General features: G+C 40.4%; 1 protein-coding gene across 1 annotated transcript in view; it reads right to left on the reverse strand.

The window, feature by feature from the left end:
• Positions 1–14,519, reverse strand: part of pde11a (phosphodiesterase 11a) — a 40,421-nt gene extending 25,902 nt beyond the window's left edge. The window contains exons 1-5 of the mRNA XM_044131899.1: positions 13,437–14,519; positions 8,498–8,656; positions 2,187–2,276; positions 1,417–1,557; positions 1,202–1,266 (exon numbers count right to left, since the gene is read on the reverse strand). Coding sequence (XP_043987834.1) covers positions 1,202–1,266; positions 1,417–1,557; positions 2,187–2,276; positions 8,498–8,656; positions 13,437–14,228 — 1,247 coding nt within the window. The 5' untranslated portion in view covers positions 14,229–14,519. The remainder of the gene's footprint in view (positions 1–1,201; positions 1,267–1,416; positions 1,558–2,186; positions 2,277–8,497; positions 8,657–13,436) is intronic.
• Between the last annotated feature and the right edge of the window lie 252 nt (positions 14,520–14,771).

Raw genomic sequence — 14,771 nt, forward strand, 5'->3', positions numbered from 1 at the left:
TTGCTGCGACTGCATGTTCTCTGCTTTTCACCCCATAGAAAGTGTTCCTGGGTCAGTGCATCGTTGTTCTTTCTTCCATGGACAAAGCCACTAATGTAGCTATTGCTGCAACTAACTATTTGTACTCTGTTCTTCATCCAATAGAAAGCACTCCTGGCTTAGTGTGTTTTTGTTCGGCTAGTTCTTTGTTTGTCTTTCTCTCCAATACAAATCTGGTGATTATTTGTTAGCCATTTCTTTTTTTAGACAAAGACAGTGACAAAGAATTTGATCCCAATTACTCTGCATGATTTTTGTTTTTGCTTTCTTAACAAAAAAAAATAAAATCTGACTCAGAGCTTATTTGTTTAGTTGTGTGTGTTTTTATGACAAAGCCACTAATAGAACTATTGCTGCCATGCTGCCCCTTTTTTCCCCATTTATCGAAAGTACCACTGGCTCAGTGTTTCTCCGCTTAGCTTTGCTTATTTCCTGAATGAAGCCACTGAAATAGCTATTGCTACCTTCAGCATGTTACCAATTGTCTTTATACGGGATCATCTGAGTGTATGTAACTGGGTCTGAATCTGTTTGTTTTAGGTTAAATCAGATTGATTTGATATCAATCTTTAACTTATTTGATCCCATATATTTGAATGTTAAGACCTATTTGTCTTGATATAATACTTGTGGTGAATTGGTGTTAAATAAATAAAACTATAGTGAGTTGCATAGTTCTATATTGTTCAGACTGCTTGTAGAGGCCAGTTACGGCCACTGCTTTGAGGTGACGATATTAACTATGGCAAGCATTCAAGGATGGGGGGGAGGGGTTATTTGTCTTCCCTTCAAGCTTGTTTTCATCCATAAACAGCCCACACAATATTAAGTCTCTTTTTCTCCACTCAGCCATGCCTAGCAGAAGCAAAGAGCAGCAAAACAAAATCATGTAAGGCTTCCAATGCACATCTTCTAAACAGAATCAAGTTTTATGCCAACAGCACTTTCAAATAGTCACATTTTAAAAGTGTTTCATACATATTTCTTGCATTTTATGTATTTATTTATTTTACTGTGCATGTGGTGGCAGAGCAGATGATGTTGGTGTAATTTCTGTTGTGAACATATTTATTTTGGATTTAAAATGTAACATATTTAATGAAAAATCTCAAGGTGGAAATGAACAACAGTTTTCCAAAAGTTATCGAAGCCTAATACAAACCTGGTTTCAGTATCTGCGCTGCATTTTGGAGACAGTAGCTCAAACGACTTAGTGAACTTGACCACCTGTGTAAAGGAAGAAACATTTAAAGATCTGAAGTCAGATACTAATTAATAAAGCAAAACTGAGGCAGACAAAGAGAAACGGGTTACACATGTGAAAACATGGTTAGATATACACATGGCAGGGCAGCAGAAGGAAAAACAAAACAGTACCGGTGACTCAATGTCCTCCAGCAGCTGGACGGAGCAGCGCTCACACTTTAGCAGAGTCTGGGCCCGGTGCATGATCTTCCTGACAATCTTTTCCAGGTCAGTCTGTTCCTCAAACAAGTCATTGACTACTTCCAGGAGTGCCTGAGCGCCAGGAACAGAGAAAATATTATGATGGAACTACCTTGGACAATCTGAAAGCTCATGAATGCTAATGTGTTTCCAACACATAAGAAATCGGTTGTCAGGCAAGAGTAAGAGCCCCTTAAATAAATGTGTTGTGCTTCGCGCTGATGTTGGAATCTAATTACTATCATAATCCCTAAACCATAAACCAAAGGGATGATATAGTGTAATTGATATCCTCAATACAAGTAAATTAAACCCTTTATCTAAGGCAGAGCCCATCCAGTTTAATGTGCTGACACCTAGAAATTAGGAGGGAATATCTCCTCATTTTTCTCCTCTGCTCTCTGAACTGTGCTCTCGTTATGCTCGCTTTGATTACGTGTGACTGTAAGACATGAATTAGAGGATCTCCTCATATTCTCAAGTAGATTTAGGTCCTACTCTGAATACAGACCCATCCCCCTCATCAGATCTTGAGAAAATGCTCATGCAAAGCTGCATGGCACCGTGATTTTCCACTGCGATGCCAGCAAGTGGGCTGCTGCTGATCAATACCAAGCCTCAATGTCAGCATCAAGGGGGAGGGAGTAAAGCTGATCCTTGGAATGGGAGCTTTATCATCCCATCGGCCTTGTGGCCCTTACCCGACTCCGGTCGTACTCTTTTCTGGAGGCAGCGAAGAGTTGAGCATTGGAGATTGCAATACCACAGAACGGGAGGTACATCTGCAGAACCTATGGACACAATAAAAACTCAAAAATACTGTAATATGATGTGAACATTTTATATCAAAGAAGAGCTCTGTCACATCCCATATGTCAATTTTGCCCATTGGCAGCAATGTTAACAGCATTTATGCAGTGCAGTACAAAAGGCTTGGTGAACTTTTTCACGTATTGTCACCTTACAACTACAAGCTCTAAATTCCTCCTAGAGAACAGAATCCCCACAGCAACGTGTCTGATAAAATAGTTTTTTTCTTTTTATAATTCCCATTAAGTCCAGTTTATTAATGTCTCTTGAAAAGGTTTGTTTCTGGTGTATGGTGAGACAGCTTTGGTTTCAAGACAATAAATCAGTTTATAAAGGGACTGTGTTCTTTCTGTTTTTGTTAACATTTTAATTTAAAAAAGTAATGCTGATAGTTATTTTTTTAACTAGTTCTAAAAAAGCAAATTCCAATTATAAATACTGCCCACACTGTACCGGTATTTTGACAATTTATCTTTGGTGATGATGAGCTCCAAGTCTTTGAGACTAAATGGCCTCCTTGCCACTGCCCTAATGTGTAGCCCCTTTACATTTTGCCAGAAGAAACATGTTGGTAGCTTAAACTTAAACCTAACTCTTCCTGGGGTCTGAATAATTCTGAACCTAACTGCATCCAGTAAACAGATGAAACTGAACAATGAGACCAAACGTGATGCTATTTCAGCTGTCCTTTGGAAATATCCTATAATGATCTTCCAGAGAGACCGTAGTCATCAATAAGCCCAGCGGGAGTGGATTCATTAGCAAGCAGGACGTGGGGATCTGCCCATGGATCTGCCTGCCGAGCGCACAGGCAAACTCCGAAGGAGCGCTGCTCCTTATAATTACATTCTGTCAGGCAGCCCAATACACAAGGTTGCATTATAAACAAGATGTTTTTGCCTGGAGCCTTTCGAACTGACCAATAAAAAATGGTTTAATACCAATAATTTAAAAAAATAAAATAAAACAGAGTGGCCAAGACCATTGGGGACACTCAGTTCCTTCTAACCTCAATGGCTTACTCTCCCACAAATGATATTTGTTATGAAACAAGCCAAGAAAAATTACATACCACTTTATTTCTCCAGCAGCTCTCGGTGTGAATAACTATGAGGTGACTGAAAGAACTGTTTCACTTTCCGTTGCACTGGTGAGGAGAGGCCAGGAATATTTGGGCGAGAACTGCTTTCATGAATAAAACTCAAACATTGCGCTCAAAACACAAAGGTTGATTTTGTCACATGAACACTAATATTGCCCCTTGCTAGGCATCAACATAATGCAGTTGCTATCTGAGAGATGTAGTGTGTTTGGTAAGCATTAAAAAGAATAAAAAAATTAAAGGCGATACATAGCATAAATGTTATATGTATACATTGTATTCTCATTCTTTTGGAGGTGGTTATAAGCTTTAAAGTAAGCAAAAACTAGAGACCTCACAGAAGTAACTGTATGCTATTTTAAAATCTAAAAGATATAATTCAAGGGTTTTTGAAGACATAACTTATTTTGCACCTGTTGGTTTCGAAATGGTGGCAATAGCTGAAAACATTGTGCTTCAGGCTGAATCAAGTTGAATAACTTCACCCCTAATATTATGGGAATTAGTGTGTTCTAATTCTTTGTGTTAGGGAAGAAAATACTCTGCTGTATTTTTGTGCACAAAATACTCTGCTGATCTATTTTCTCTTGATGAAACACAGATAATGTGATTTTTTATGCTACATTGGGTAGTTTTGTTTTTACGAGTAACACATTTCTTTTATTAGATCCAATATCTTCCTGTTCTTTTGATGCAAATTTACATCACTAAATTGTGTGTTGTGGGGGGAGACAGCTCTTTGATGAATCCCGCTGATGTTAAATTGTACTGGATGGCTGAAAATGCACAAGTACACATGGATCTCACAAAGAGGTATTTCCCGATAATGTCTAGCTGTTAGTAACGCATTTGTATGTAACACAAAGCAGAAACAAAATAACACAATCTTAATCAAAATAATATTGTCAGACGCATCGCAGCACAGGGTCAGTTAACTGTATTCCTCCACAGAAATGAGATACTGCAATTACAAATTATTCCCACTCCCCCGATCTCCTAAATCCTGCGGGGTATCAACAGCAACACAATTAAGGCAGCACGAGATGTAAAACGCAGCTATGTAATATGAAAAATCCTCTCAGACGTTTTGGCACAAATTTGTTTTGATGAAGGTTCATTTAAGCCTCTAATGACATCTGCCACTGCTGTATCATTTAATGCTTTATAAAGTATGATTTGTTTTCTTATTACAAGGTCTCCTATAAAAGCAGAGCTGCAGCTGTGCTGTGCACGGTGCTCACTGCGTTCACTGATGCTACCATTGCATTTCATTACTAATTCAGCAGTAGCCATCCCAGGCATTAGTGTAATGTTAATGCAGTGTGAAACCTACTCTCAGAACAAAAGAATTATGAAAAAAGAAAACCTCTTCCATGAACAATAGTTTGCATACGTGTATTATTTTAGATATTGTGCTTCACAAAGAGGAACATGCGAGAAATAAAACCCTAAAATAATAGCACAGCTACTTTTGTTCTTTCATGTTTCATCTTATCTGCCTTTTTGAGTGCTCTTGCAACAAGGGAGGGAGTCAGTGTATCTGCCTGTCATCATCTTTTCTGCTACATCCATTCAGGCGTCCTGATGGGCTTAACATGCTCTTCTGATACACAGAACGGTATCTGTCTCAGGGTGAGATGCAACTCCAACTGACCACTGTAAAATCTTAGATTTGTCTAATACAAACCTTCATTTATACCCATTAATGATTTGTTTCTGTACAAAAATTTGCAAAATTTAAGTCAAACGTGGTCCACATTCCATGGACATCTGCAATGGTTCATAAACTTTGCTATTTCCAATTCACTTGTGTTATTAATCACACCAAGACCAATAAAAAGGCACAGTCAGTTGCCTGGCCAGGGCATGTCCTGGTTGTTAAAGAAAATCGGCTGCTGCAAAAATCTTGTCTAAAATTTGCTGGTAGATAAAGGCACTGTGATCAGTAAGATAGACAAGATCCTCAAAACAATGTTAAATGTGGAAACATCACATTGGACCCCAAACAACTTGAATTTTGTGCCTCATTTCTTGAATAAAGCACCAGATTCAACAAATCTCCCCCAAATTTTTGAATTCAGCTTTGCCTTTGCCCCCTTTTCAACCAGAACTTTTTCTTCCATTCAACTTTCCATTAACGTGTTTGGATTCAACATTATGGGAACAGTCAGCTTCTGCAGCAATAATCTTTAGTGGCTTGCCCTCAATGAATATGGTTTCAGTGACTGTCTTCTACACAACGCTGAAGTTAGCAGTCTTTACTGTGGTTGTGTAGGACATAGCATGCCAATATTATAACAGTTTTGTGTTAAATGCCATTTTTCAATAAGTTTTTGATATGTATCACTCTAATAATAAAAAACTGAAATAAACTTTTCATCGATTTCCTAATAAATTGAGATTTATTGACTATGACAGTGAATTAAAAAACTCCATGAAAACCTGGTGCAGTTATTGTTCCCTTAGTTTGTTTGCTTGTTTTTTCCCCCCCTACAAACTCTACTTTACTGGTGTTATTAATCATAGATGGTGCAGTAATATTTGACACAATGGCTATTCCACTATGCAGTCAGGTCAAATTTTAGGTTAACCAATTTGAGACTCTGAAAAGCAAATATGGGATTTATATTAGTGCTGTTACCACAGTGTTCTAGCCCCCTGGAACACACTGCTTAGGAAAAATATAATAATGACTACCTGTGACCCAGCCAGGAAACCCAGACACTAAGTTCTGATATTTAGTCTGTCTGTATCACACAGTAGACACATGGATAGGTCAAACTCCTACAGTTCAAGTAGTACATTGTAGTTACAATGAAATTGTACACAAAGACAAGCAAATTATCACCTGTTTATCAGACAAAGAGTATATGAACAGGAAGCATATAAGGAGGAACACTAGAAAAGATTTTAAAAAGACTTCTACTGTCACAAATTCTTGATTTATATGCCATTAGTTGCCTTTCTGTGAGATTTTTTCAGTTTTGGAATTTTTGTGTATTTTTTAGTCTGTGCCCTAAAGTCTTGTCGGCTGGTTGGTTGTTAGGTTAAAACTTGGACAGAAGTGGGTATTCCAATTGGACCCTTATTTCAAACATACATAAAAACTGATTTTGGAATGGATGAAGCAAAATTACACCCAACCTTAACCTTTATGAAAAACATTATGTTGAAAGAAAGTTGAATCTGTGTCAGGAAATCATCCAATTTTATTGCACCATGATGTTTTTGGAAAGAAAAGAAACATCCAACTAAAATTATCAGATGCTAACTAGTGGCTGCAAAACAAAACATATGGTCAAGGTGTACCTTGCAATGATTTTCTTTTTCTTATTAAGAAATGTGTGTATGCCATACATATGGCTGAATTTGAGAAAGTACATAAATTCCAACTTGAGCAAATAATTCTGGTTTTAAAAGATTTTTTGAAGTCTAATAAATTGTTTAAATGGCACCCAAAAAGTCTCAAATTAATATATCTTGAATGTCACTGATGATTGTTTCTGGAATTGTGACTGTTCCTATATGCACCAGCCCCATGACCTCACTGGGATTAAAGAGCATAGCCAAAGTACAAATGGACTAAATTAAACACCACAAAACCCTATGAAAAGTTTTTTTTGTTTATTTGGGTTTTATTTTAAGGAAGCTCATAGCCATCACTTTAATTTTTAAGTCCTGCAACAGATTTGCAGTCAAATTCTAATCTGGGCTGCAATTCTCTAATATGTCTGGCAATATATTAATATCACCTCTGGTCAGATGAATCTTGCTATTAAGATTAGAATATTACGTTAAAACTGTCAGGTGTATGAATAATTTTGGGTTACATGTCCAATTAAGTACAAACTTAGTTGGATATTTATTTGCTTTTAAACTTTTTTTTGGCAAACATAGAAAGACCACATTTTGAATCACAGCATGACTATGATGCTAAGCCACAGAAAAATAATGAATTAAATGTTTTATGCATGTAGGTCACAAAACAAAACATAAAAGGGGATAAAATTGAGGGGGGGAAATCCCAGTTTTAGTTCTTTTTACATCTCTGCTACTGTGAACTCATAAGTGTTGCAACACTGACATTAATAAATGATGACAGTTTGTTGCCCCTTTATGCACTAACCCTATGCACAGTGTTTGTCTAAAAAAATCTGAGTAACATCCTTGAAATGCCACAAATGAATCACAAAGCATGAGCATTACTTCAGGCTTATTCTTCTCTTTGTGCAGTAATAACAACTCTCGGAGGCTGCAGTCTTGCTTGGAGCTCTGTGAGGCTGCAGTTCAGCATCTGTGTCAGTACCTGTTTAATCCAGACGCTAATTTGCCCTACTGGGGTAATTACCTGTGGAATAATATTTTTTGATCATTTTTACAATTTTAATGTAGAGCAAACACAGAAAAGATAGATAGAAAAAGTGTCAAAGTTTCATTCAATGAAGTATTTTAGGGTCTTATAATGTCATGGATTTTATTGAACTGGAACATATCAAGCAGCATTCAAAGCAACACTGTATCAGTCAAGTTTTCCAAAAGACATTTTTTTTTTGTAAGTTTAAGTTTCATTTCATTATTCTTGTTTAAGTTTATATATTTTGAGCCATTTTCCCAATGAGTCCAAGTCAATTACAGTTTCTGTACACTTCTTATGTCAAAATGTAATGTCCCCAATTTAAATTTTGTCAGCTAATTATTTAAGTAATTATTAGAAGAGACACAAAACGTCACTATCACAACTATTTCAGTTTCTTCTTCTTTTTTTTTTAAATAAAGCACAAAAATTTAACCTATATATATTTTACAATTTCATAGATCACTAGATGACAAGCATGCAGCCCAACAGCATGTGAATACTGAGATATTTCAGTCCTATTTGAGGCCTCTGTAAAGCAGAAGTTCTATTTTTATACAACTTTGAAATTATTTGATCTACAAATGTCCTGAATATATTTCTACTGGAAAGAGAAACAAAGAATTACGGTACTGAAAAACTTAGGAAAACCATAGCATAGATAAAAAAAAAGACACATTTCCACTGAAGAAAAAAGGCAAACAAGAAAGCAACATATTGAAGGAATATCTCAAGGAAAAAATTACCTTCTCATCATCTTCAGTGAAAAGTTCCCCACTTGAAGTCTTGTTGATGGCCTGAGCAACTCCAATGATCTCGCCATCGCTGTTGCGGATAGGCATGCACAAGAGGGATTTGGTTTTGTAGCCCGTCAACTTGTCAATTTCGTCACTGAATCGGCGATCCTGCAAGCAAACACACACTGCTTGTGAAAAGCAGACATTCCTCTATTGGTCTTTTCAGATGACAGGTCCCAAAAGAGGTTAGATTTCTATTAGTACAACACTGTGGACTAAAGCAATATGTAAAGAAATCCCACTGTGCCTAGCAAAAGTATTCACACTCCCTGAACTTCTGCACATTTTCATGTTACGACTGAAAACTTAAATGCTTTTTTGGGGGGATTCAGTTTGACAGAACAATACAAACCAGTGGATTGCTGTGAAGTGGAAAGAAATTGTAGAATTATGCTTAAAATGCATAAATGTGTCTATATATATATATATATATATATATATATATATATATATATATATATATAAATATATAATTTTATTAATATTTTATTATTCTTAATTTTTTTCTTTTGTTGTGTTTTTGGATTGTACAGCACTTTGTATCAACTGTGGTTGTTTTAAAGTGCTTTATAAATAAAGCTGGTATGGTATGGTATGGTATATATATATATATATATATATATATATATATATATATATATGTATATATATATATATATATATATATATATATACATCCCCAGTCCACACTAAGTGCTAAACAGCTAGTAGCTCAGTGTTCCAACATCCGCAAACGGCAGCTGCTATCACAGCTTGAGATTGACGAAGTACAACACAAACGCTACGGCGAAAAGGAGGAACCTGGATGTCAGAGAGGGCGGGGCTTAACTACAAGCCCCCGCCCAGAGAGGGAGTATGCAGCCACAATGACGGAAACAGAGCTGAACGAGGCTGCAACGGACCTGAGAAATAGAATCATGGCAGGAATGACAGACAGACCTCCTCGGCGCCAATTACAACGGCTGAGTGAAATACCATCAGAAAGTCTCATTGAGAATGTGAATGCAGCAGTGAGAACAATTCCTACCAATACCATAACAGAAACCAACGAGCTGATTTACAACGCAGCATCAGTGATCCTTGAGCTGCTTGGCTATAAGAATAACAATAACAATAACAAATACCCACCATGGAAAAGACGGTTAGAGAGTAAAATCAAGGCAACAAGGAGGGAAGTGAGCCAACTATCAGAGCTCCATAAGGGAACAATGAAAAGACCAATACCCGAGAAGTACAGCCAGATGCCCATACCTGAAGCACTCGAAACTGCCAAACAGAGGCTCCAAGCCTTGGCCAGCCGCCTAAAGAGATACACAAGGGAGAAGGAATCCAGAAGGATTAACAGGCTCTTCTCCACCCAACCAGCTAAAGTGTACTCTCAGTGGCAGGGGAATAACAAGGCTGGAGACCCACCAAGGCTGGAGACAGAACAATACTGGAAAAGCATATGGGAAAGGGAGGCGTCCCACAACAGCAATGCAAAGTGGCTGATCTCTCTACCTGAGCAAAATCCGGTAACCATCACTGTGGCAGATGTCCAAGAAAGAGTCTCAGGTATGAAAAACTGGCTACTGGCTAAAGAAACTGACTGCCCTACATGAGCGACTGGCAGACCAAATGAACCAGCTGCTACAGAATGGGAACCATCCCATCTAACTACCGACCAATAACCTGTCTCTCCACAACCTGGAAGCTCATGTCAGGCATCATAGCGGCTAAGATAAGCAAACACATGGATCAATACATGAGCACGACACAGAAGGGCATCGGGGTAAATAGCAGAGGAGCCAAACACCAACTCCTTGTAGACCACACAGTTGCCAGAGACTGCAAAACCCGACACACCAACCTGTGCACGGCTTGGATTGATTACACATTGGAGCCTATGACTCAATGCCACACACTTGGATCATCGAATGCTTAGAGATGTACAACATCAACAGGACCTTGAGAGCCTTCATTGCAAACTCAATGCGGATGTGGAAGACCACCCTTGAAGCCAACTGCAAGCCACTTGCACAAGTATCCATCAAATGTGGCATATACCAAGGAGATGCGCTGTCCCCGCTACTGTTCTGCATAGGCCTGAACCCCCTCAGCCAAATCATCAACAAGACTGGCTACGGATACCGACTCAAGAATGGAGCCAACATCAGCCACCTCCTCTACATGGATGACATCAAGCTGTACGCCAAGAGCGAGCGAGACATAGACTCACTGATCCACACCACCAGGATATACAGCACGGACATTGGGATGTCATTCGGACTAGAGAAGTGTGGTCGGATGGTTACAAAGAGAGGGAAGGTCATCCGCACAGAAGGGATCTCACTCCCAGAAGGAACAATAGCAGACATAGAGGAAGGTTACAAATACCTGGGAATATCACAAGCAAATGGCAACCTTGATGAGATCACAAGAAAAAGAGCCACAACCAAATACCTTCAACGAATAAGACAAGTCCTGAGAAGCCAGCTCAATGGCAAGAACAAGATCCGTGCAATAAACAGCTATGCCCTACCAGTAATCAGATACCCTGCAGGAATAATTAGCTGGCCAAAGGAGGAGATACAGGCCACAGATGTTAAGACCCGAAACTACTAACAATGCATGGAGGGTTCCACCCCAAATCCAGCACCCTGAGACTCTACACGAACCGCAAAGAAGGAGGCAGAGGACTAGTGAGTGTGAGAACCACTATCCAAGACGAGACATCCAAGATCCATAGATACATCAGGGACAAAGCCTCAACAGACAATGTGCTCAGTGAATGTCTCAAACAATGGGGAACAGAAGCTGAGGTGCCGGAGGAACCATCATGGGAGGACAAGCCCCTGCATGGGATGTACCACCGGCAAATAACCGAAGTGGCTGACATCAGAAAATCCTACCAATGGCTGGAAAAAGCTGGACTGAAGGACAGCACAGAGGCCCTCATCATGGCCGCCCAGGAACAGGCCCTAAACACCAGAGCAATTGAGGCCCAGATCTACCACACCAGACAAGACCCAAGGTGTAGGTTGTGCAAGGAGGCCCCTGAGACAGTCCAACACATAACAGCAGGGTGCAAGATACTGGCAGGGAAAGAATACATGGAACGACACAACCAAGTGGCAGGCATAGTGTACAGAAACATCTGTGCAGAATATGGACTGGAACCCCAAGATCAAAGTGGGAAACACCCCAAGGTAGTGGAGAATGACCGAGCTAAGATCCTGTGGGACTTCCAGATCCAGACAGACAAAATGGTGAGGGCGAACCAACCAGACATAGTCGTGGTGGATAAACAACAGAGGAAAGCCGTTGTGGTGGATGTGGCAATACCAAGTGACTGCAACATCAGGAAAAGGAGCATGAAACTAGAGAAATACCAGGGCCTAAGGGAGGAACTGGAGAGGGCCTGGAAGGTGAAGACCACAGTGGTGCCTGTGGTCATCGGGACCCTCGGGCAGTCACCCCAAACTGGAACAGTGGCTACAACAGATCCCAGGAACAACATCAGACATCTCAGTCCAGAAATGTGCAGTCCTAGGCACAGCCAAGATACTGCAGAACCCTCAAGCTCCCAGGCCTCTGGTAGAGGACCCAGCTAAGAGGAAGAAGAATCACCACCATGTGGGTGAGAAGGGAATTTTTATATATATATATATATATATATATATATATATATATATATATATATATATATATATATATATATATATATATATATATATTCTGCCACCTTGACTCCAATTCCCCTAAACAATATTCAGCACAACCAATTGTTAGAAATCACTTAGTCAGTGGATAGAGACCTGGAGAGCTGGTCTGTGAAGGCCTCAGACATTTGTTATGACCAGCATCAAGTTAACAGAGCAGAAAGGAAAGGAATAATGTTGTGGAGAATGATTAGGTAATCAAACAATATCTCAAGCTCACACAATACTCTACCATCCAATATCTGAACAACATTAAACCTACCAAGACATTGTTGTCCAACCTATCGGAAAGGCTGGGTGAGGAAAACATTCATCAGAGAAGCAAATACAAGGTGGCTGCAGAGGAGCTGCAGAAATCTGCAGCTCAGGTGGGAAAATTTGTAAACAAGACAGGCAATAGTCACGACTTCAGAAAACTGGAGTTTATTGAAGGGTGGAAAGAAAAGAAGTATTTGGACTTTGGCAAAAATCAAGTAGGCAACACAATAAGCATGCGGAAGCTGGGGTTCTGGTCAGATAATGAGGATAATATCAAACTTTTTAACCTGTCTGCAAAACACTATGTATGGTGAAAAACCCTGACAGAATATCTCACTGAGCACTAATGATGTGGAATGCTTTTATTAAGAGTCATCAGAGTGACAAAATAATTGAGACTGGGGCCAAGGTTCACCTGATGGTAGGACAACAACCCTAGACACAGGGAGAGCTACTTGAAAGAGTCTAGTCAAAGTTTGGACCTAAATTTGATGGAGAATCTGTGACCAAACATAAAAATTACTTTTAATAGATGCTGTTTATAGAATCTCACTGAGTGTGATCTTTGATTGAAAACAGAGCAGGGAAACATTTCAGTGCATGCTCTGTGACTTGTAACTGTAATTTTCATAAAAGGTGGCTTTATGAAGTTTTGTTTTTTTAGGACTGAATACATAGACACATTACTTGGCTCAGGTTTTTATTTGGAAAAAATAAAAAAAAGTTGAAAAGCATTTTTTTTATTCCACTTCACAATTATGCGCTACTCTACTTTGTTTCTCGGAAGATTGTGCTTGTCTCAGATGTTTAACCTGTTACTAATGAGATGTGAGACATAAAGTTAGAAGCTGAGAGAAAGTGAACTGCCTTCCTGCCTCAGTCTTTCTGTGAATCACGCATGCAACCATTCACAATAAAGGAGCAGGCACCTGATAGGCGTCGGGGATGTTCACCGTCTCTCCATGCTCAGCCACGTAACCAATGATCCCTTTCCCCCACGGCACCTGAACTTCGTCCGAGTTCATCGAGGGTAAAACTGTGGTGCCCGCGTGCACGTCAAAGAATTTAGACACCAGTGTTTTCTTGTTGCCAGTTCCTTCCACCAAAAACAAGGAGCACCGGTCTGCATCCACCATTATACAAACAAACACCAGTATTTTGTAGCTGAGACTGGTCAGGTCCAGGTCGTTGGATATGTCTTTCACGAGTTCGAGGAAGAACTCCCTGTCGCTGTGTTCTTTAAGATAATACTTAAAATCCACGGCCGTGGATGGGTACTGGGGGATGTTGACTCTGGACTCCAGCAGCGCGCTCAGGATGTGCGCGGTGGTCGGAGGAAGGGAGCTCGCCTTTCTAAGCAAAGCTCTCCTCCTCATGCTGGTCAGCGGCTCCTGCGCCCTGGAGTTCACATGCTCGTCGTACGTCCTGTTCACGTTGATGGCCTTAGACCTGGCGAAAGTTTTGCGCAGCTCCTTCTGAGACGCTCTCCGCTGCAGACCGTCGCACTTGCTCGCCCAGCTGTCTTTGCACGCGTTGCCCTTCTCCTCCCGGGGCTCGGCGGCGGGCGCCGCGGCCGCCGGACCCTTACTCGCCTGGTGGTTCTTGAGCCATTTCTCCACCATGCTGTAGTTGCCCTTCCTGTTCAGATAGTCCTCGAACAGGTCGGGGTGGGAGTCCAGAAAACTTTCTACGTCAGAGAACAGCATATTTGACACTGCCATGTCTGCACTTCGGATGGTCCTCAGTGAACCAAAGCCATGAAATTGCGCACAGAAATACCATCTATGAGGATTTACCCGACAGGGTTAGAGCAGAGAATCGTGCAGATGCAACAACTTCCACGATGCGCTACACAGGCAAAACCTCTGGAGCTCCAAATCCAGGTCCTTCTCTGAGCGGAGAGGGTTGGAGAGTCCCTTTGCGCACCGGCATCTTCCTCCTCTGCGCTCAGCTAATTAGAGATAATTAAAGCAAACTACCGTGGAGGCAAAAGTGAGAGTAGTGAGAGCATCCGAAACATCTCACACAGCCTCAGTACTGCGCACTCCCGTGGTTTGTGTCCTCCTGTGCGGATGACGCGGGCTGTGGTTGGCTCGCTCCCGCTGATGCTCGCTTCGTCACATAGTCAGGGAGCTCAGGGTTGCCTCAGCGATCGGCCCTCTGGCCATTTGAACTAGTTGCCCTCCCTCACGGAGACAAAGTGTGATGTAGATGATGACAGCTTGAAGAAAAAAATCATTTGGGGGCAATTAAATAAAATTTTG

This window comes from Gambusia affinis, linkage group LG11 (assembly GCF_019740435.1).
Source record: "Gambusia affinis linkage group LG11, SWU_Gaff_1.0, whole genome shotgun sequence".
Classification (NCBI taxonomy): Eukaryota; Metazoa; Chordata; class Actinopteri; order Cyprinodontiformes; family Poeciliidae; genus Gambusia; species Gambusia affinis.